Source organism: Corythoichthys intestinalis, chromosome 15 (assembly GCF_030265065.1).
Source record: "Corythoichthys intestinalis isolate RoL2023-P3 chromosome 15, ASM3026506v1, whole genome shotgun sequence".
Classification (NCBI taxonomy): domain Eukaryota; kingdom Metazoa; phylum Chordata; class Actinopteri; order Syngnathiformes; family Syngnathidae; genus Corythoichthys; species Corythoichthys intestinalis.
Window position 1 is genome coordinate 50,777,306 of NC_080409.1, and position 22,129 is coordinate 50,799,434.

The following is a 22,129-nucleotide window of genomic DNA, read 5'->3' on the forward strand; positions in this document are numbered from 1 at the left end:
TACTTTAACGTGATTAATTTTTTTTAAAAAATCAATTACCGCCGTTAACGCGATAAATTTGATAACCCTCCTTTAAGCCAAAACTAAAGACTCTGGATGAGTGTAAGGCATTTTGTATGTAATGTTAATACAATTAGAAAACGATTTAATTAAAAAATATATATATTTAAAAAAGGCATGTCCAATATTTTTTTGCCGATTCCGATACTTTGAAAATGACGTGACCGGACCCGATCGATCGGCAGGACAGCGCAACAACCGGAGAGGGAGGGGTGAGCGCTGCCGCTCCAAGCTATGGATTTCAGGCTGCATTTTTGGGACATGAAAAATCGAAGAATCGAAAATTGGAGTGCTTTCGAAACTGTGACGTTTCCATACCACGGTAAACCTTGAAACCAGTAACCAACACTTGCCTAGTTACGTTATGTTTTAGTCTCCCAAAACACGTTTTTTTGCTAGTTATCGTCTCGTTATCGTCATGAAAAAATAGTTCATTGACGAAATGTTTTTGTTATAGTCATTGTTGACGAAACAACAGTGATCCACACACTTATGAAGAAAGGCAATTAGAAGGCTTTATTCACCTGCATCTTTTCCTACAGATCTGCCATGTGTGCAATACAATGAAGTCACTCTACTCATTTTTATTTAAAATGCTTACTAATAAATCCAGAAGTGTTAGAATGTCTAAGTGAATGCTCAGAAGTAGCGTTAACAATCTGAAATCTAGCCAAGGTATGAATAATAAACTATCTGATGGATAGACATTGGTTCAACGACTTTCAGTCTCAGTCAAGTTCGAACACGAGGGAGTTCTGGAAGACAAATCCTGCTGATGTGACATGATCGCTTAGCACGGTCACGTTTCCATCTTTGTCAATTTCCCTCAGTGAGAGCGGCGGCGGGTTTTTGTCTGCTTTCGGGTGTTGTGTGGGCTGCTTTCCTGGCTGGCACTCTTCATCATCCTTTGTTGAAAGATTGGCGCTTTCCTCAGCCCCGTGGCTGGTTTCGCCCCCTCCTACCTTGATAGAAGCTTCATCTGGTGTGTCCTTGGTGTTTTTCAGGCTTGTTTCAGTAGCCGAGGGTTCACCACATGGTTCATCCACCTGCAATGTATGGATTTTATATGAACAAAAACATGAGTGTCTAGTTTTATTTACCACACATGCAATACATTCAATGTTCCTATATTGAATTAAATTGTTCTGATATTAAATAAAAATACCTTTTATAAAAAAAGAGGAACAGTACAGTATTAAAACATGTTTGGAACTTTTATTTATTTTTAACACTTTTTTTTCTCGGTATCTGATTGGGACTCCAAATCAGGTGACTCGGGTGCAAAAAATATTATATTATTAATATAATAATATTTTTTATGCCAGTATTCATTATTCCACTTTTACTGCTAATTGCAAATGGAAAGAATGCCACTTCTCTTGTCACTTCCTGTTCTGTCACGCAAAATCAACAGGAATTTGGTCAGAAATGCCGCAAAATTAACAGCAAATGACCCATAAATGCCCCAAAATCAGTAAGGCCGATAACCAAAAGCGGTATTTCCTTTTTGGCAAAATGGATTTCGCCATGTGGGTTGTTTTTTTTTTTTTTTTTTTTTGCCATGTGGCAAAATTGATTTTGCCATTTGGAATTTAAAAAAAAAAAAGCGACATACCCAAGTCCATTTTGCCACAAAGCAAAAAAAATGCTGCATGGCAAAAAAAAGCCACATGGTAGAATCAATTTTTCCACATTGCAAAAAAATGTCACATGGCAAAATCAGTTTTGCCATATGGCAAAAAAAAGCCACATGGAAAAAAACCAAAACAATGGCCACATAGTAAAAAAATGCCACATAGCAAAAAAAAAAAAAAAAAAAACACCTGGCAGCCACCTGGCAAAATCAACTTTTCCACATAGCAAAAAAAATTCATATGTCAAAATATTTTTTTCCACATAGCAAAAAAACATGCCACATGGCAAAATCAAATTTGTCACATAGCAAAAAAATGCCAAATGACAAAATCCATTTTGCCAAATGGCAAAAAAAAAAAAAAAAGCCACATGGCAAAATCAATTTTTCCACATAGCAAAAAAATGTCACATGGCAAAATCAGTTTTGCCATATGGCAAAAAAAAATGCCACATGGCAAAAAAAAAAATCCACATGGCAAAATCCATTTTGCCAAATGGTAAAGGGAAAAAAAAGCCACATAGCAAAAAAAAAAAGCCACATGGCAAAATCAATTTTTCCACATAGCAAAAAAATCTCAATGGCAAAATCAGTTTTGCCATATGGCAAAAAAATGCCACATGGCAAAAAAAAAAAAAAAAAAAGCAACATACCAAAAAAATGCCACATAGCAAAAAAAAAATCCACATGGCAAAATCCATTTTGCCAAATGGTAAAGAAAAAATGCCACATAGCAAAAAAAAAAAAGCCACATGGTAAAATCCATTTTACCAAATGGTAAAGAAAAAATGCCACATTGCAAAATCTATTTTGTCACATGGCATAAAATATGCCACATAGCGCAAAAAAAAAAAATATTTAAAAAAAAAGCCACGCGGCAAAATCAATTTTTCCGCATAGCAAAAAAAAAAAAAAAAAAGCCACATGGAAAAATCCATTTTGCCACATACAAAATACCACTTTTGGATCTAAGTACAACAAAAGAGCAATTGACTAACTTGCGTAGTAGCAAAGGGCTGCAAGTTTAAATGCTATTGAATGCTATGTTATTGTTTTTTTGTTTTTACAATGCTCTTAACAAGTCGTTCAAACACATATTCCCACAAAAACTGCTAAATATACTTCTAAACTATATATATAAAAAAAGCCATATGGCAAAATCAAGTTTTCCACATAGCAAAAAAAAAATGCCACATGTAAAAATCCATTTTGCCACATGGCAAATACCACTTTTGGATCTTAGTACAACAAAAGAGCAATTGACTAACTTGCATAGCAAAGGTCTGCTAGCTTAAATGCTATTGAATGCTATGTTTTTTTTTTTTTGTTTTTTTTTTTTTTTTACAATGCTCTTAACAAATCGTTCAAACACTTATTCCCACAAATACTGCTAAATATACTTCTAAACTATATAAAAAATGCATAAAAACATATTCGCTCAAACAAAAACCTAACTTATGTTGGTCTTAACAGAGAACCGCGGGATTCAGCCATATTAAAAGAGTTAGATCATATTTAGTGTTGCCACTAGAGGGCAGTGTATTCACCCAAATCAATAAAACTAATGCTTACACTTTCAAAACACACCATCACAACGCCACGCTAATTCAACAAATTCTCGAAACCGCAAAATTTGATTGCCAGCACTCACCTTAACGTCCTTCTCTTGTGTCGTGGTGGCTTCTTTCGTCAAGGCGTTCGTCACTAAAAATGCATCAGCACGTGAATCTTCTCCTGAAGAACTCGACTCGTGTGCCGAGTCAATTGTCATTGGTTCATCTATTTCTCTCACTTGATCCTCACTTTGAATTTCCTTGAGGTTGACTTGCCTTTCTTTAATGCATAGTACAGTCTCTTCTCCAGTTTCTTCCATCTCGCTTCTTGGTGTTTCTTCAACATCTTCCACAAGTTCTTTGCATGTTCTTTGCCCTGTCAAGCATTCCTCTTCATCCTTATGATCAGTGTGATTGAGGTTAATCTGGTTTTCTTTCATGGACAGTACATGTTGCTCTTCAGTTTCATCTACGTCATGCTTTTTTCGTTCTTCATCTTGTTCCTCTTCCAAAGGTTCTTTGCATGTTCTTTGCCCTCTTGAAAGTTTTTCCTGAAGAGGTGTCTGATGTTTATTTAAATTGAGGTTAACCAGATTTTCTTTAACGGACAGTCCATCCCGGTCTTCAGTTTCATCCACGTGATGTTTTTTTCCTTCTTGAACTTGTTCCTCGTCCAGAAGTTCTTTGCATGTTCTTTGCCTTCTAGAAAGCTTTTCCTGAAAAGGTGCTTGATGTTCATTTTCATTGAGGTTTACATGATTTTCTTTGAAGGACAGAGTATCCTGTTCTCTAGTGTCTTCCACCTTGTCTCCAGTCTTTTCTTCTACTTCTAGGACCTTTTTCATAAGTTCTTCACATGTTCCTTGTCTAGTCGAGCACTCCTCTTCCCTAAAACGTTCATTTTCATTGAGGTTGACTTGATTTTCTTTCATGTGCTCAAGTTGGTTTGCTTTGATAGACAGTGCATCCTGTTCTTCAGTTTCATCCACGTCCTGCTTTTTTCGTTCTTCAACTTGTTCCTCGTCCACAAGTTCTTTGCATGTTCTTTGCCTTCTAGAAAGCTCTTTTTCCTTAAAAGGTGCTTGATGTTCATTTTCATTGAGGTTAACTAGATCTTCTTTAAAGGACAGAGAATCCTGTTCTGTAGTTTCTTCCACGTTGTGTCTACTGTTTTCTTCAACTTTTTGGACCTTTTTCATAAGTTCCTCGCATGTTCTTTGTCTTGTCGAGCACTCCTCTTCCTTAAAACATTTGTTTTCATTGAGGTTAACTTGATTTTCTTTCATGTGCTTGAGTTGGTTTTCTTTCATGGACAGTGCATCCTGTTCTTCAGTTTCATCCGCGTCATGTTTTTTGGGTTCTTCAACAGGTTCTTTGCATGTCCTTTGCCCTATCGAAAGCTCCTCTTCATGGAAAGGTGCCTGGTGTTCATTTTCATTGAGATTAACCAGACTTTCTTTAACGGACAGAGTATCCTGTTCTGCAGTTTCATTCACGTCATGTTTTTTTGGTTCTTCAACCGTTTCTTTGTATGTTCTTTGCCCTATCGAAAGCTCCTCTTCATTGAAAGCTGCCTGATTTTCATTTTCATTGAGGTTAACCTGACATTCTTTAACGCACAGAGTATCCTGTTCTCCAGTTTCATCCACGTCATGCTTTTTTCGTTCTTCAACTTGTTCCTCTCCCACAGGTTCTTTGCATGTTCTTAGCCCTATCGAAGCCTCCTCTTTCTGAAACCGTGCTTGATGTTCATTTTCTTTGAGGTTAACCAGATTTTCTTTAAAGGACAGATTATCCTGTTCTCTATTGTCTTCCACCTTGTGTCCAGTCTTTTCTTCGACTTCTAGGACCTTCTCCATGAGTTCTTCGCATGTTCTTTGTCTTGTCAAACACTCCTCTTTCCTAAGACTTTCATTTTCGTTGAGGTTAACTTGATATTCTTTCATGTGCTCGAGAACTTCTACTTCCAGATGTTCTTCTAATGTTCCGTCATTCTCACAGCCATCTTCTTTCTGATTGGCCATCTGAGGTTCCCGATCTCCTTCGATGTAAACTCCATCTGGTTCTCCAATGTCCTGTACATTAAATTCTTCCTCTCTTCTCTCTTCTTCAACCCTGCGTTCCTCCTCCGCAATTTGAGACGTTCTTTGTTCCTCCTTACTAGTACCTTCACCCCAATCACCGTTTACAGGTTCCTCACCTTTAACATCTTTCATCACATTCTCTTCAAGTACTTGACTTTCTTCAGCTTCTGTCGCGTTTTCACCCCAACAAAACTCTGCGGCCTCACTTGAGGGAAGGACGGGCAACGTGACCGTCAGTTGTCCTTTCTGCTTGCTGAACTTGGCGCTCCCTTTCTCCTCGTCCACCGGGTAGGACAGAGGCAACTCCAACCTGTAGGCAGGCGTCTCGGACTCCAGCAGCAGGCTTTTTTCCTTCACTTCCAGATTAGCGTCCGCGACGGACTTTAGCAACGGTACGTCAATAGTGACGACGATCTCTTTGGGTCTGGGGCTCTTCCCGGAGTCCCTGGAACATCTGAAGTCCTGCATGTCGATGAATGATCTGTATTTCACAGTATAGCTCGGTTCAGTAGGCTCTTTGGTTTTCTTATTCTTAATCTCGAAGCTCCTAGGTTCCAGATCAGGGCTGATTTTTGTTTTTTTGTCATCAGGATAAGGGAAGGCAAGCGGGTTTTCTTCAGGAGGCTTGGCTGTATACCCCGGGATGGGTTTCCGGATGACACAAGGCTGAGGCGTGCCCTTGTACTTTGTGGTCATCTCCCGTACGTTGTTTTTGTCCAACGTCACCTTGAAGGCATCCTGGATTCCCTGAATCGCCGTGCTGCTCACCATTTCCATGAATTCTGCCTTTTTGTTAGCTATGTGGAGGGTGTCCGGGTGGAAAATAACATCGTAGATCATGATTTTGTTCCCTTTCGGATCGGTTTCTTGCCTCCCCGGGTGAAGATTGTGCGGCAGCGTCCAACTCTGTCCTCTGCGTCCATCGTCGGACACCGCAGACTTACACCGAGGCTTCCCAACTTTGTCATTGGCGCAGATGTTGATGTAGCACTTCTGTTTGCGGTTCACGCTGGTCCTCAAAGACCTGAACGGCTTTGGGTGGATGAACTCGATGTTGTTACCCCTCTCCTGCTCCAGTATTGCGATCTCCTCCTCGTAGAGTCTCCTGTTTTCTGGATTTGATAGCTCCTGGGCGTAATCATTGAACATCTCTCTGAATTTCTCATCTTTAAACGCCTTTGTCAGTCTTGCCACTTCGTCAGCGGTCATGTTAAGCTCTTTTAGCTTTTCTCCAATCTCCATTATGAAGTAGAGCAATCACAGGAGAGCCAGGGGGAGATCAATTTAAATAGGATATTGTGTTAAATCATTAGCGAAGGACTCTCATTCAGGTACCCTGCAACGAGAACCCAGAAATATCAATGTCAAGTAGTTCGGTTTCAATATCTCTCCATAGACCAAGGGCGTAGGTTTGCATAGGGACTGTAGGGACGTAACTCTAGCAACTTTTCAGGATGCTCAAATTGTCCCCAACAACTTTTAAGCAACTTTATTTGAATTATGAAGTTAAGAATATATCATCAATTTGCATTTTTTTTTTTTTTTTTTTTTTTTTTTACGCCAGCATAATAAGATAGTCAGAGGTGGGTAGTAACGCGTTACGTTTATTCTGTTATATTTATTTGAGAAACTTCTTGATAAAAATGTATGAGTAGTTTTAGTCAATTTTAAAAGTTTTAAATTCTAGTTTTTTAATTAATTTGGCATTTTAATGGTTAGTTTTGAAAGTGTTTGCATTTAGATTTACTGATTTGGGTGGATACACTGCCTTCTAGTGGCAACAGTGAACATGACATAACTCATTTAACATGGCTGAATCCAGCTGCTCCCTGCTAAGACCAACATAAGGTAAGTTTTTGTTTGAGCTAATGTTTTATTTTTAATTAATTCGTAATTTATAGGTCTACTGTTTTGGGGGGGAAATATGTGTTTGAACAATTTGTCGAGAGCATTGTTGAAAAATTTGCATTTTATAGCATTTAAGGTAGCAGACTTTTGCCATGCAAATTAGTCAATTCATTTTTTTTTCTTTTTTTCTTCTGTTTTTCATGCCATTTGAGGCTAAGCTCAGGTATTTTAATTAGTGCAATTCTGCATAGTTTGAAGAAACACTCAGGAATTTTATTTTGAAAGTGCAATCTTAGCGAGACTTTTATATCCCTAAAATTTGTTGTGCAGCGTAGAAATGTTAAATGTTCCTAATCCGATTACTCGATTATTCGAACCAAATAGCTGAATAATCGATAGCTGCAGGCTAGCCCTAGTTTATATAGACAACTTTGGGCTGAGACAGAAAAAACAAACATTGTTTAAAAAAAAAAAAAATCAAACACCTTGAGCATTTACAATTTTACTCATTACTTGGGTATTCTTTTCACCAAATACTTTGTTTTTTTCTTGTACTTGAGTAATATTATTTTGAAGTAACACTAACGCTACTCTTACTTGAATGAATTTTTTGGCTACTCTACCCACCTCTGCATAGTGTACACATTAACAAAAACAAGTGTTTGCTAAAATGTTCAATTACAAACAAAAAATTACCGTTTGCATTTTGATGCAATATCTTCTTGTTGAAGTAGATGTATTAAAACAGTTTTGCCCACGAAACAAACAAAATGAATGACAACAAAAGCATATGAAAAGGATGCACTCGTAATTACAACAAGCAAGTGGTAAAGTTCATCTTTCCCAGAGCACGTGAAGGCAGCACAAGTTTAGGCTTTGTTTAACATTAACGCTCGTGACGAACGACGCTTAGCTAGCTTAATTTGCATCCAAGGTGTACGGTACTGGTATATTTGTGTGTAGTTTGAGCTTACCGTGCATTTTACAGTCTTTAACGCACCTGGTATGTCTTAAATCGGATCTAATATATACTACGGAGAAAGTGACACATGGGAAAACTCCATTCTCTTGGCCAAAGTTGACAAGCTGTAGCCATAGTAACCTAAACGGGTTGATACGAAGAAAGGGCTTTTAAAAAAATAATGAAAGATTATTTTTTTTTTCATGAAAAAAAATATAATGGAAAGTGAAATTACCTTTATTCATGCATTTTACAACAAATAATGTTTTTGTAGTTGTAGTTTAAAATATATATATATTTTTTTAAATCCCGACAATTTAGGTGTACGGTTCAACTTCTCCACCAGATGTCACTGTTGACCGTGCTTCTAGACGGCAAACAAGGCGCGAGGAAGTCGGTCAGTAAGGCAAAGAGGCGAGTATTCAAGCAAGCGATTCGATTGGTCGCGCCCCCAACAATTCGTTTTATGTCTCTCTCTGATTGGAAGGAGGGCGCTGTTGCCAGGTGAGACCACTACCAGGAAGAAGCACGGAGAAGCTATTAAGTAAGCTAGTAAGGGCACACATGTTGCCTTATGTAAATTATATTTACATAAAATATTCGATGATAAATATCTATGGGACAGTAAGGTATATAATAACTCTGAAAGTAAGCGCTATTGAAAATGAAGTAATGAACGTCAACACTTTTAAAATGTGTTTAAATGACGTAATGTCAGGTATTGTCTTGTGTTTAAATTGTATTTATGCACAGCCCTACGAGTTGAAATTTCCTTATATGGGGTCACAGAACTTAAAAGTCACCCTGCATTGGTCTCTTAATCACATAGTACATGTTCAAAATAAAACTTAAATCGATTAGATAATTTAACATCTCCAATTAACTCATTTGTTGCCATTGATGTGGATAGACTTCCAATCCACTTGAACTGGGAAGGTTGGCAGCGAATGATCAGTAAATTTGAACCCATAATCTCAATCAACATGTCATAATCATAATCTAATTTCAATCATAGGTCAAGGTGAACTCTTATCAAGAAATATCTTCTCCATGTGACCTGAAGTGAATGGGATCTAACGGTAAGCAGTAAAAGAGACAGCACACTCAACATTTTTAGTCTGCTCTGACTCATTGAGCAGACCGGCAGCCTGGTGAATAAACAAGACATGACGTCTCCGCGTGGTCTTACAAAACCCAAGCTTTTACAGCTATGATAAACCAATCACCGGGCCGGGAGGGAAGATGGCCCACATGCTCGTCAGCACATTCAGGAGGATGCGCGTGCGAGCATCAGACCAAAAAAGGGTTGTGAGGGCGAATAGTGTCACGCAGGATGTGGGAAGGCACTACTCAAGTTTTTTATGGAGGATAGTTGACTCAACTGAGGGTCCACACCTTGTTTTTCCTGGATTAGACACTGGAAAAACTCATGACTAAGTAGAAAGAGACTTCACCATCAGTTGATGAGACAACTCCTACAGACAATACGCCACGCCTTCCCATAGGTGGCCAACCCAGGCAGAGCGTTGAGGTGGCTTTCATTGTGATAAACATGGGCTGCGTTCAAACGTCGGATTTAGGTTGAAAAGGACTAAAGTTTTACTGCATACGAACAGGCAGGAGTGTCTCGAGCATGATTGGTCGATATAAAATCTCCAGCAGGGCCGAGAACCAAAAGTGGTATTTGCCATGTGGCATTTTTTTTTGCCATGTGGCAAAATTGATTTTGCCATGTTGCAAAAAATGCTGCATGGTAATGAAAAAATGCCACGTGGCAAAAAAATGCCACATGGCATAATCAATTTTGCCACATGACAAAAAAAATGCCACATGGCAAAATCAATATTGCCACATGGCAAAAAAAAAAATGCTACATGGCAAAAAAAAAAAAAAAATGCCTTATGCAAAAATCCATTTTACCATATGGCAAAAAAATGCCACATGGTAAAGAAAAAATGCCACATGGCAAAATCCATTTTGCTACATGTAAAAAAAAATGCCACATGGCAAAATCAGTTTTGCCACATAGCAAAAAAATGCCACATGGAAAAATTCATTTTGCCACATGGCAAAAAATATCACATGGCATAATCAATTTTGCCACATGGCAAAAAAAATGCCACATGGCAAAATCCATTTTGCCATATGGCAAAAAAAATGCCACACGGCAAAATCCATTTTGCCACATGGCAAAAAAATGCCACATGGAAAAATTCATTTTGCCACACGGCAAGAAAATATCACACGGCATAATCAATTTTGCCACATGGCAAAAACAATGCCACATGGCAAAATCAATTTTGCCACATTACAAAAATATTGCCCCATGGAAAAATCCATTTTGCCACATGGCAAAAAAATGCCACATGGAAAAATCCATTTTGCCACATGGTAAAAAAATGCCACATGGCAAAAAAAAAAGTCCCATGCCAAAATCCATTTTGCCATATGGCAAAAAAATGCCACGTGGCAAAATCCATTTTGCCACATGGCAAAAAAATGTGACATGGCCACATGGCAAAAAAAAAATGCCACATGGAAAAATCTATTTTGCTACATGGCAAAAAAAATGTCACATGGAAAAATCCATTTTGCCACATGGTAAAAGAAATGCCACATGGCAAAAAAATGCCTCATGCCAAAATTCATTTTGCCACATGGCAAAAAAAAATGCCACATGGAAAAATCAATTTTGCCACATGTTAAAAAAAATGCCACATGGCAAAAAAAAAAAAAAAAAAACCCATGCCAAAATTTATTTTGCCACATGACAAAGAAAAATGCCACATGCCAAAATTCTTTTTGCTACATGTCAAAAAAAATGCCACAGGGCAAAATCATTTTTGCCACATGTCAAAAATAAATGCCACATGGCAAAATCATTCTTGCCACATGGCAAAGAAAAAATGCCAGATGGCAAAATCCATTTTGCCACATGGCAAAAAAAAAGCCACATGGCAAACTCCACTTTTGTTTCTCGCTTTCTCTTTATAAAATAGCACCATGAATGCACTTTGAAACATTGTGAAAAATATTTACATAAAATGAACGATAACTGCCTGTTTTTTATTTTTTTATTTTAACTTTCAACCAAGAATTTAAACTGTTTTATGTTCATATCTGTAGAAATTCTGGGATTTCCGCATTTTTTAACAAGAACTTTCAACTTAAAAAGCTCTGTTTTGTGATGACCGCCATGTTGGATTTTGTATCCATACACAATAGCGTAACTTTACATTCAAATGGTCAGGTAATTTTCAGCCAACTGCCCCTTTTTTTTTTTTTTTGTAGCAAAAAAAAAAGTAATTTAGACATTTCTGCGTCCATACAAAAAAAATGGCTTTTACGTGTTAAAACTTCGCTATTTCAGGCTAAAACCTATATATGTTAAATATTGCTATTAATCCTGTAAAAATATAGGTGATTATCTCTGCATTTGGGGATTTTTTTGCAACTAGCGTAAAATTTGAGCATTTTATCGCCCCTTAAATTTTGTTATACTCATATTAGAAAACAATGAATCAGGATTTTATTGAGGAACGACTTTTTGATGTTGCTGCTCATGGAGACTTAGATATGCCTAAAGGAGGTGCCAGTTTTGGTTTTAGGTCTGTAGCGGCTGTGGTTTTGAAAATATATGAAGTTTTTGATAATAGGCCCCCTACCGATCAGCCCCGTTTCCCGTCAACTGATCGTGAAGTCTATGGTAGAAAACAACCAACAAAGATACAATGAACAGTAAATGTGTCGTCTTTTTAATTACAAATATGTATTAAATAATATGAAAGTTAAACATAGAGGTATGCAGTAATCATAAACGTATAATCATAGTAATGTTGAGTACATATGAATATTTACATTGTTTATATATATATCAAGACTTTCCTGAAATAGGACACACAACAATACATTCACATATGTGACTCACAACAAATAAAAAATGTTGCGGAAAGGGTGGAGAATACCAAATTCGAAGTCGTACAAAGGCTTTGGCAAAGAGTGCATTCATTCAACAAAAACAATTCTTTTGTGTAAATGTACAAATGAGCAGTAGAGATGTAAAGGTCCAGTGCATGTTTTTTTTTTGTTTTTGTTTTAAATTTTATTTCCATGAGTCAAGACGGCCGTCGGTGCCGGGCCGCTCCCTGCGTTAGTTAAGTGTTCCTCGCCTATTGAGAGCCGGCAGGTACCAGCATGCTTATTGTGGCCAGGCCGGGCTTGGCGGGAGGGTTTTTGCCGGCGGCCATCTTGTTCAGATTCCGAACGTCGGCCTGCCAGGTGGGAATTTTCTTGGTGGTCATGTGGCGCCGGGCGTGTTTGGTGAGGTGGTCGCTGCGCATGAATCGCCGGTCGCACACGGGGCACACGAACTTCTTTTCGCCGGTGTGCGTCCGTCGGTGGCGGGAGAGCTCGTCGGAGCGGGCGAACCTTTTGTCGCAGCCTTCCCAGCTACAGCTAAACGGCTTTTCACCTAAAAAACAAAAAAAACAGTCGTGATCAGTGAGTCACTTAGTAGTACAACACTATCATTAATGTCAGTGGATTCTCACGTTTACGACAACTATGTACATATTAACGTTTACTTCAATGCGTCTGCATTAGTGCTGCAACGATTAATCGAATAACTCGAGTAATTTGATTAGAAAAAAGATTTGAATTTTGCTGCTTCGAGTATTCGTTTATTTAATGTGGCGTTGTAATTAAAGATGTCCCGATCGACCGATCACGTCATTTTCAAAGTATCGGAATCGGCAAAAAAATATCGGACATGCCTTCTTTTAAATATTTTTTAATTAACTCGTTTTCTAATTGTATTAACGTTACAGACAATCAGAGTCTTTAGTTTTGGCTTGAAGTAGGGTTATCAAATTTATCGCGTTAACGGCGGTAATTAATTTTTAAAAAATTAATCACGTTAAAGTATTTATCGCAATCAACGCATGCGCTGCACGACCCACTCACGCAATGTCGCTTTCAATCTATAATGGCACTATTTTACCTATATATAGAGCTAATAGGCAGCGTAAGATGAGTAGAGTGAATTTTGGCAGCCTTTAGAGCCTTTTTTTAAGTGGCTAAAGCCTTACAATCCCTCTTTCAACAATTTGAAATATCGTGGGAAGCAATGTAGGGAAGCAAGGTAGTAGTTGATCTTTTTCTTAACACCCTATGTTATTTCCCAACGCAGAGAAGATATATCAATTGGTGACACTTTGCACAATCATGGTTGCACTTCCCATCATGCATTTGGGCAGAACAGTTAAATGGCTACAGTATCATTTACTGAAAGCTCAACAAATACACTAGATGGCAATATTTAGTCACAATATACAAAGTCAAATTTATCCTTTAAGAATTACAAGTCTTTCTATCCGTGGATCCCTCTCACAGAAAGAATGTTAATCATGTAAATGCCATCTTGAGAATTTATTGTCATGATAAACAAATACAGTACTTATGTACTCTATGCTGAATTTATATATTCGTCCGAGTTTTATTCATTTTTTTTCTTAATGCGTTGCCAAAATGTATATGATCGGGAAAAATTATCGGGAATTATTGGAATTGAATCGTGAGCAATAAAAGCAATTGGATCGGGAAATATCGGGATCGGCAGAAACTCAAACTAAAACGATCGGATCGGGAGCAAAAAAACATGATCGGAACAACCCTAGTTGTAATGGTTTGTTTTGAAAGTGTTTTACATTTAGTTTTATTGATTTGGGTGGATACACTGCCCTCTAGTGGCAACAGTTAATATGACACAACACATTATAACACAATATCACATTATATCAGGTATGTATCTGCCGATCCTGAAAAAAGTTCAAATATTGGTCCGATACATTGGTTGACCTCCATGAGATAGATCAGCACCCAAACAGTAAACAGTTTCTCATTTAATAATGAAATAGTTCTTCTCCTACTTAATTTTATAACTCTGGCCACTAGGTGGTGCAAAATCACAATGTGACCATGACAGTTATCCTGTTGTATCGGCTATATAACGGCCGATCTTGAAAAAATATTGGCCCAATGTATCGGTACACCTTCTTAAGAAAGCTCATCACCTAAGCGGTAGGGGTTGGGTATCGAGCATCGATGGGAACCGGTTCTAAAACTCCGATGCTCCTGGAATCGTTCGAATTTTTAAATTTCAATTCCTTGTTTCGATCCCCTGACCGGCGAGCGGGAAAAAATTGCTCGAGTTTAAAGACTGATATTAATATACAAGTTATAATTAGCTCTGTGAGTAGTTCATTTAATTTAAAAAATCGTTGAGAACTTTAATATAAACTATGCAATTTTTTTCCACTCTGCATTTTTTTTTTTTACGCTGCCTAATAAAAGAATCGGGAATCGTTCGGAACCGGAATCGTTCAATTTCAAACGATGACCAACCCTACTAAACAGAGAAGATAACACTTATCTAATCAGTAAAATATTTTTTCTACCACTTAATTTCGTGACACTGGCCACAAGGTGGTGCAAAATCACAATGTGAACAGAATAGTTATCCTGTAATATTGGCGATATATCTTGAAAAAAAAAAGGCCATCTATCGGCCGGCCGATATGTCGGTTAAACTTAAGTGTTCACTACAAATAATGTGGGGCTGTCAAAATTATCACGTTAACGGGCGGTAATTTTTTAAATTAATCACGTTAAAATATTTGACGCAATTAACGCACATGCCCTGCTAAAACAGATCAAATTGACAGCAGTGTTATGTCCACTTGTTACTTGTCTTTTTTGTCTCCCTCTGCTGGCGCTTTGGTGCGACTGATTTTATGCACCATGAGCATTGTGTAATTATCGACATCAACAACGGTGAGCTACTATTTTATTTTTTGATTGAAAATTTTACAAATTATATTAAAACGAAAACATTAAGAGGGGTTTTAATATAAAATTTCTGTAACTTGTACTAACATTTATCTTTTAAGAACTACAAGTCTTTCTATCCATGGATCGCTTTAACAGAATGTTAATGTTAATGCAATCTTGTGTATTTATTGTTATAATAAACATACAGTACTTATGTACAGTATGTTGAATGTATATATCCGTCTTGTCTTGTCTTTCCATTCCAACAATAATTTACAGAAAAATTTGGCATATTTTATAGATGGTTTGAATTGCGATTAATTACGATGAATTAATTTTTAAGCTGTGATTAACCCGATTAAAAATTTTAATTGTTTGACAGCCCTAAAATAATGTATTATTCATTTGTGTATGCTAGCGACGTATAGCGACAGGTAGGCAAAACAGTTAAATACCCTTCCAGTAGAGGGCAGTGTTGACGTGTCAATTGAAAAACTCATGTCTTGGCAGTTATTGTACATTCTATGACGCTCTAATACACCGCAGATTTGACCACCAAAGCTAACTGGGAAGCATCGTGTCTACGTAGGAAGTTGAAGAGCAATTTCAGAGTGGCTAACACGACAAAAATTGCTCACCTGTGTGCGTGCGAAGATGAGCCTTGAGATGTGAGCTCTTGAAGTAAGTCTTCCTGCAGCCGGGGAAGTTGCAAACGTAGTTTCTCCGGCGGGAGAAGTCCATCTTGGTGGCGGCCGTGCCGCCGGCGGACCCCGTCGGCACGTACACCGGCGCCGGGGCCAGAGGGAGCAGTTTGGTGTTGCCCAGCGTCATGACAGTCTGAGGGGCGTGCGGGGCCTGGGGGACCGAGGACTGGGGGAGGACCAGCATCACCGTGCCCTGAGGAACCGCCGAGCCCACGATGAGGGGCTGCTGCACCGCGGCGGAGTTGGTGGCGGTGGGCTGGGGGAGAATGGGCGTGGACGCGGTCCGGGTACCGGCGGAGGACGTCTGGACCGCGCTGGGGATTAAGGCGGATATGATACCTGACTGGCTGTTAAAGGGGAACATCTGGCAGATGATTTGAGGGCTGGTAACCGGGGGCGGGGTCAGGCTCGCCTGAGCGGGAGGGCTGTTTTGCTGTTGACGGCTGTTACCAGTAATGGGTGCGGAGAAATTGTCCAAAGCGGGTTTAGGGGGACCAGCCTCTTTTGTTAAGGTTGTACTAGAAAGAGGAGGAGATGGAGGTGTGATGCTCTGCTGCTGCTGGCAGGCTGCCACCGCCTTTTCTATATTGGGGGTCACTGGAATGTGGTATTGGCAGAGGGAGCTGTCTGCCGTGTGGCGGATGACGCTCGTCGCCATGGACCTGCAGGGAGGGGCGAGCGAGGGCGGGCTCTTGGCGACGGAGCATTGCGAGGGAGCGCCGCCGCCGGAGGACGTCGACTCGGCAAAGCTGGGGCTGTGAGGCGGAGTCATACACTGTGACGAGACCAAAGACGACAATCAGGAGGCACGTCCATACAAAAAGTGATCATCTTCGGTTTTACTACTGGCTAAAAAGCAGTCGGTTTTTTATCACTCTGCCTGAAGCTCTCGAATTTCTACTGCTGAAAGGATTGATCGATTAACTCGAGTAAGTCGATTAGGAAAAAAGATAGTTTGTATAATAATAGTTTGTTTTAAAAGTGTTTGTGTCTATATAGACAGCGAAAGGGCAGCGTAAAATGAGTAGAGGGAATTTTGGCAGTCTTTGGAGACATTTTTTAATTGGCTAAAGCCTTACAATCCCTCTCCCAACGATTAGCAATAACGTGGGAAGCAATGAGGGGAAGCAAGGTTGTGAGTGATCTTTTTCTTAGCACCCTATGTTATTTCCCAACGCAGAGAATATATATCATTTGGTAGCACTACGCACAGTCATGGTTGCACTTCCCATCATGCATTTGGGTATGGCTACAGTATCATTTACTGAAAGCTCAACAAATACAGTAGATGGCAATATTTAGCCACAATATACAAAGTCACATTTATCCTTTAAGAATTACAAGTCTTTCTATCCGTGGATCCCTCTCACAGAAAGAATGTTAATAATGTAAATGCCATCTTGAGGATTTATTGTCATAATAAACAAATACAGTACTTATGTACTGTATGTTGAATGTATATATTCGTCCGAGTTTTATTCCTTCCTCGGGAATGATTGGAATTGAATCGGGAGCAAAAAAAGCTATCAGATCGGGAAATATCGGGATCGGCAGATACTCAAACTAAAACGGATTGGGAGCAAAAAAACACGATCGGAACAACCCTAAGTAAAACCCCTCTTAATGTTTTCGTCTTAATAAAATTTGTAAAATTTTCAATCAAAAAAATAAACTTTGTTGATGTCAATAATTACACAATGCTCATTGTGCTTAAACCCATAAATTCAGTCGCACCAAAGCGCCAGCAGAGGGAGACAAAAAACACAAGTAACAAATGGACATGTCACTGTGCTGTCATTTTGATCTGTTTGAGCGGGGCATGTGCGTTAATTGCGTCAAATATTTTAACGTGATTAATTTTAAAAATTAATTACCGCCCGTTAACGCGATAATTTTGACAGCCCTACTTAATTCATGTCCAGCTCAGATCTTTCACATCTGTCCAAAGAGGTTGACTGTATCCCCCAAGGGAGCAGTAAAAACCAAATGAAGCTTCTTGAAGCAATGACCCACCATGAAGCTTTGAACCAATTGGCTGCAAAGCTTCATGGTGGTTCATTTGCTCTTATGATGCCGCTGTCAAATAAAGTGTTACCGGTTAATATCTTTTGGTGTACATATACCATAATACAGTGAGGACGGCTACGGCTTATATAGTCCAGTACGGCTGAACATATGTCGTTTTTGTGTCAAATTTGTTGTATGGCGGCTTATGCTCAGGTGCGCCTTATAGTGTGAAAATTACATTACGCGATTAATCGAACTAACTAGTTGATAGATTAATCTAGTACTGCAACGATGAATCGATTAACTCGAGTATTCGATGAGAAAAAAGATTGGAATTAAATTTTGTTGCATTTATTTTTATGAATTTGGGTGGATACACTGCCCTCTAGTCTGCCTAATTTCACATGACTGAATCCAGCTGCTCCCTGTTAAGACCAACATAAGCTAAGTTTTTGTTTGAGCTAATTTTTTTTAATGCATTCGTAATTTATTTTAAAGGTATATTTAGGGCTGCAGCTATCGAATATTTTACTGGTCGATTAATCGATGGACTAGTTAGTTCGAATAATCGAGTAATCGGATAAGGAATATGAAAAATTAAAACACCCGAGCTGAGCCTAAAACGGTATAGAATTTTTTTTTTTTTAAATGAGGATCTATGTACTACAAAAGAACAATTGGCTAACTTACACAGAAAAAGTGCGCTAGCTTAAATGCTATAAAATGCTAAAGTTTTTTTTTTTTACAATGCTCTTAACAAATGGTTCAGACACTTATTCCCACAAAAACTGTTAAATATACCTATAAGCTAAATCATGAATGCATTAAAAAACATTAGCTCAAACAAAAACTTGGCAAATGTTGGTCTTAACAGGGAGCAGCTAGTTTCAGCCATGAGAAATGAGTTATATCATATTAATTGTTGCCACCCAAATCAATAAAACTACATGCAAACACTTTCAAAATAAACCAATACAACGCCACTTTAATTAAGCGAATACTCGAAGCAACAAAATTTAATTTGAATATTTTTTTCTAATCGAATACTCGAGTTAATCGGTTAATCGTTGCAGCACTAGTATATTTAGCCATTTTTTGTACGAATACAGTATGTGTTCGAACTATTTGTTAAGAGCATTGTAAAAAAAAAAAAAATGTTAGCACTTTATAGCATTTAAGCTAGCGCACTTTTGTTATGTAAGGGGCCGTTTACATGGTGAGTCTCCGAGAATACGAAAAATTTTACATTTGCATTTGCGTCTCCATTTGAACAATGTCGCAATTCCGCATGAAAACGATGTAGTATTCATGCCAGGCCCTAGGGGGCAGTGCAGATTTACAGGGCAACAGAGAATGATGCACTTTGACCCCATCAATCTCCCTCAGCCCGGAAAAAAATATGCCCGCCCACTCGCAACAATGGCATTTTTCTTTTGTTCAAAAAGGCACAAAAATTGAAACGTTCAACATATTTAATTAAAAAATATTATTAAAACAGTAAATGAAAGCCGACATTCCGCCATATTTGCTGTTTTTAATGTTTAGTAGCACCGCTACACATGCCAATTGTGACGTGTACGAGTGCTGACGTTAACGGCGCGGTCTCGCGCCGCGGGAGCCTTTCATATGCATGCCGAGGAAGCCCCTCTAAACCCCCCGCAATCGGATTCTTCCACTTTGGAGGCAGGATTCAGAATTTTTCGTCTTCGCCGACGCCATATGCACGCAAGGCGAGTCCGCTACTCAGTCGTTGCGTCTTTGTGTCGCAGTCGCCATGTAAACTGCCCATAAGTTAGCCAATTGTTCTTTTGATTTACATATATCCTCATTTAAGTATTTATTTGTTTAAGGCTCAGGTCAGATATTTTAAATATTTTATGTCTCTTATTCGATTACTCGATTATTCGGACTAACTCGTTCATCGATTAATCGACTACTTAAACAATCGATAGCTGCAATGCAAGGGTGATGATTGACAACCGCCGGAAGAGGATTTCAATTGCCGATAGATTGTTTCGAACCGTGACTCCACTATTTGATGGGTTAATCCAGGGGTCCCCAAACTACGGCCCGCGGGCACATCTGAACAAAAAAAAAAAAATTGTTTTTTTTTTTTTCCAATAGTGTTATTTATTTCCTGGCTTTTTTCTGTGAAGAACCCAGAGAGGGTTATTTAGTTATTATCTATTTAATTAATAGTCTTATTATTATTTATTATATTATATTATATTATATTATATTATTATTGTTATTTTATTTGTTCTGTGAAGAATACAAAAAGGGTTATTTGATTGTGGCTTTCTGAAAAACAATAAATTTTTACTAGGGCTGTCAAAATTATCGCGTTAACGGGCGGTAATTAATCTTTTAAATTAATCACTTTAAAATATTTGACGCAATTAACGCATATGCCCGGCTCAAACAGATTAAAATGACAGCACAGTGCAATGTCAACTTGCTACTTGTGTTTTTTGGAGTTTTGTCGCCCTCTGCTGGCGCTTGGGTGCGACTGATTTTATGGGCTTAAGCACCCATGAGCATTGGGTAATTATTGACATCAACAATAGCGGGCTACTAGCTTATTTTTTGGTTGAAAATTTTACACATTTTATTAAAACAAAAACCTTAAGAGGGGTTTTAATCTAAAATTTCTATAACTTGTATTAACATTTATCTTTTAAGAACTACAACTCTTTCTATCCATGGATCGCTTTAACAGAATGTTAATAATGTTCATGCCATCTTGTTGATTTATTGTTATAATAAACAAATATAGTACTTATGTACCGTATGTTGAATGTATATATCCAACTTGTGTCTTATCTTTCCAATCCAACAATAATTTACAGAAAAATATGGCATATTTTATTGATGGTTTGAATTGCGATTAATTACGATTAATTAATTTTTAAGCTGTAATTAACTCGATTAAAAATTTTAGTTGTTACACAGCCCTAATTTTTACATTTAGGCACTCTGCTATCTGTTTCTGTTACAAACTGACCTCCCATTAGAGAAGGGAAAAGTTATGTGGCCCTCACAGGAAAAAGTTTGGGGACCACTGGTTTAATCGGAGGACTTGTCAGCCAGAAAAAATAATTATAAGCAAATATAGGTCTTAATTTTTTGGGACTGTTTGTCGCTTGTGGGAATCTTACCAAAGAAGAAAGGGACACAAAGTCTTTCGGGGACTCCGACACCTCGGGCGGCAGGATGGAGTCGCATGAATCCGAGGCCGGGGTCAGGGGTCGAGGCTTGCATGGGTTGGGCCTGTTGCCGCCGACAAAGTGGCCCCAGGAGCTCATGCACACCAGCGCCTCGGCGGCTTCCAGGTCCGTGTACTCCAGAGTGGGAGAGCATCTGCTGGGCTGCTCGGCGGTATCGTGCCTCCTCCGCTTAGCCCCGCACTGATCGGCAGACTTGTTCTGAAAGTAAGCGCGGCAAAAATGAGCGAGTTCTGGTCGATTCATAGCGCGGGTGGCGGAAACGGGTAGGACGGCCGGCGGGTTATTATTTTCTCCATCCCAACTTGTATATGAAGTCAGAGGGTGGAGGTCTGCTGACTACACCCTGGCCCAGCATGCACTGCCCCACATTTAGAGCCAGGGCGCCTCCCATGGCCAAATATAGACCAGAGAGTGACGTGAACCCAGATGAGCCATGTGAAATCCCCATAAAGCAAGTTTGCCGCTGGAAGCTTACTTATAAATACACTTCCATACGTTAAACAAACCCTCTTACCGCATTACATGTTGACGCATAACAAAGCAAGTTCTATATTCAAACTGACATTAATAGACATCAATGAATTGTACAAAAAGAGGATGAAATGTTCAAAAAATTATGACGTAAGGTACTGACATTATTTTTTAAAATGACTACACTTTACGTAACGTTGAAGGTAAGGCATGTCGTGATAGTTAATGACTAATAAACAAGTTACAGTACAAAATAAAAGACGTTACAACGCGTTAAATGATGTTAGGAAAAATGTCTTACCCCGCGAGGGTCCATTTCGATATACTTCCGGGATGGCATGAGTGAACAAAACGTTGAAATGTCACTTTTTTATTGGTAGTCAAAGCCCAGTTAAGTGAACAAAGAGACGGCGCTTCCCGGTGCCGCTGCTTGTTCTGAGGTAGGGCTGAGGTCGCTTCTTTTTTTTTTTTCCACTGGCTCCCTCTTTTCTCTCAGCTGTGTGAGTAAAACGGGGGGCGGAGTGAAAAAAGAAAAACAAAACTCGCAACGCGCACCGGGCGGGTGGCAACACTCGGCCAATGGCAATCGAGTGTGTGCAGCGCCTCGGCCAATGAGAGGGCGGCGTGCGCGTGGACAGTGCATGCTCAGCGGCCGGTTGGAGGAAAGGGGGTGCGTGGCCGTTGGTGGGCGTGGCTTCGCGAGTCAGCAGTGTCAGAGTAAACCCGGTGAACTGCTACCCGTTAAACTAGGCG

At 39.0% G+C, this 22,129-nt stretch overlaps 3 protein-coding genes across 6 annotated transcripts; 1 reads left to right on the forward strand and 2 right to left on the reverse strand.

Moving 5' to 3' along the window:
* Positions 1-542: 542 nt before the first annotated feature.
* Positions 543-8,300, reverse strand: dnaaf2 (dynein axonemal assembly factor 2). 2 transcript variants are annotated; one of them, XM_057859270.1, is made up of 3 exons: positions 8,153-8,300; positions 3,345-6,666; positions 543-1,106 (listed from the first exon to the last, which is right to left on the reverse strand). In XM_057859270.1, the coding sequence occupies exons 2-3, from the start codon at positions 6,570-6,572 to the stop codon at positions 789-791; spliced, it is 3,546 nt and encodes a 1,181-aa protein (XP_057715253.1). In that variant the 5' UTR covers positions 6,573-6,666; positions 8,153-8,300; the 3' UTR covers positions 543-788. The 2 variants fall into 2 exon arrangements, with proteins under 2 accessions (XP_057715253.1, XP_057715254.1); XM_057859271.1 differs by having other exon boundaries at positions 8,179-8,264.
* On the forward strand, positions 7,899-15,816 carry LOC130930933 (uncharacterized). 3 transcript variants are annotated; one of them, XM_057859277.1, is made up of 3 exons: positions 7,899-8,536; positions 8,627-8,683; positions 9,155-15,816. In XM_057859277.1, the coding sequence occupies exon 3, from the start codon at positions 9,951-9,953 to the stop codon at positions 10,908-10,910; it is 960 nt and encodes a 319-aa protein (XP_057715260.1). In that variant the 5' UTR covers positions 7,899-8,536; positions 8,627-8,683; positions 9,155-9,950; the 3' UTR covers positions 10,911-15,816. The 3 variants fall into 3 exon arrangements, with proteins under 3 accessions (XP_057715260.1, XP_057715258.1, XP_057715257.1); XM_057859275.1 differs by having other exon boundaries at positions 7,899-8,683; XM_057859274.1 differs by having other exon boundaries at positions 7,899-8,643.
* klf11b (Kruppel like factor 11b) lies at positions 11,858-21,893 on the reverse strand. The gene is made up of 4 exons (XM_057859272.1): positions 21,678-21,893; positions 20,837-21,103; positions 15,606-16,446; positions 11,858-12,610 (listed from the first exon to the last, which is right to left on the reverse strand). Exons 1-4 carry the CDS (start codon positions 21,714-21,716, stop codon positions 12,309-12,311), a joined length of 1,449 nt encoding a protein of 482 aa, XP_057715255.1. The 5' UTR covers positions 21,717-21,893; the 3' UTR covers positions 11,858-12,308.
* Positions 21,894-22,129: the final 236 nt, after the last annotated feature.

Bases quoted from the DNA above. Each gene is read 5' to 3' on its own strand.
- dnaaf2 (XM_057859270.1), bottom strand. From the start codon at position 6,572: ATGGAGATTGGAGAAAAGCTAAAAGAGCTTAACATGACCGCTGACGAA. The intron at 1,107-3,344 runs GTGAGTGCTGGC...CATACATTGCAG, and splicing joins CACAAGAGAAGGACGTTAAG to GTGGATGAACCATGTGGTGA.
- LOC130930933 (XM_057859275.1), top strand. From the start codon at position 9,951: ATGACAAAAAAAATGCCACATGGCAAAATCAATATTGCCACATGGCAA.
- klf11b (XM_057859272.1), bottom strand. From the start codon at position 21,716: ATGCCATCCCGGAAGTATATCGAAATGGACCCTCGCGGG. The intron at 16,447-20,836 runs GTAAGATTCCCA...GTCTCGTCACAG, and splicing joins TTGTGTCCCTTTCTTCTTTG to TGTATGACTCCGCCTCACAG. The intron at 12,611-15,605 runs GTGAGCAATTTT...TTTGTTTTTTAG, and splicing joins TCATCTTCGCACGCACACAG to GTGAAAAGCCGTTTAGCTGT.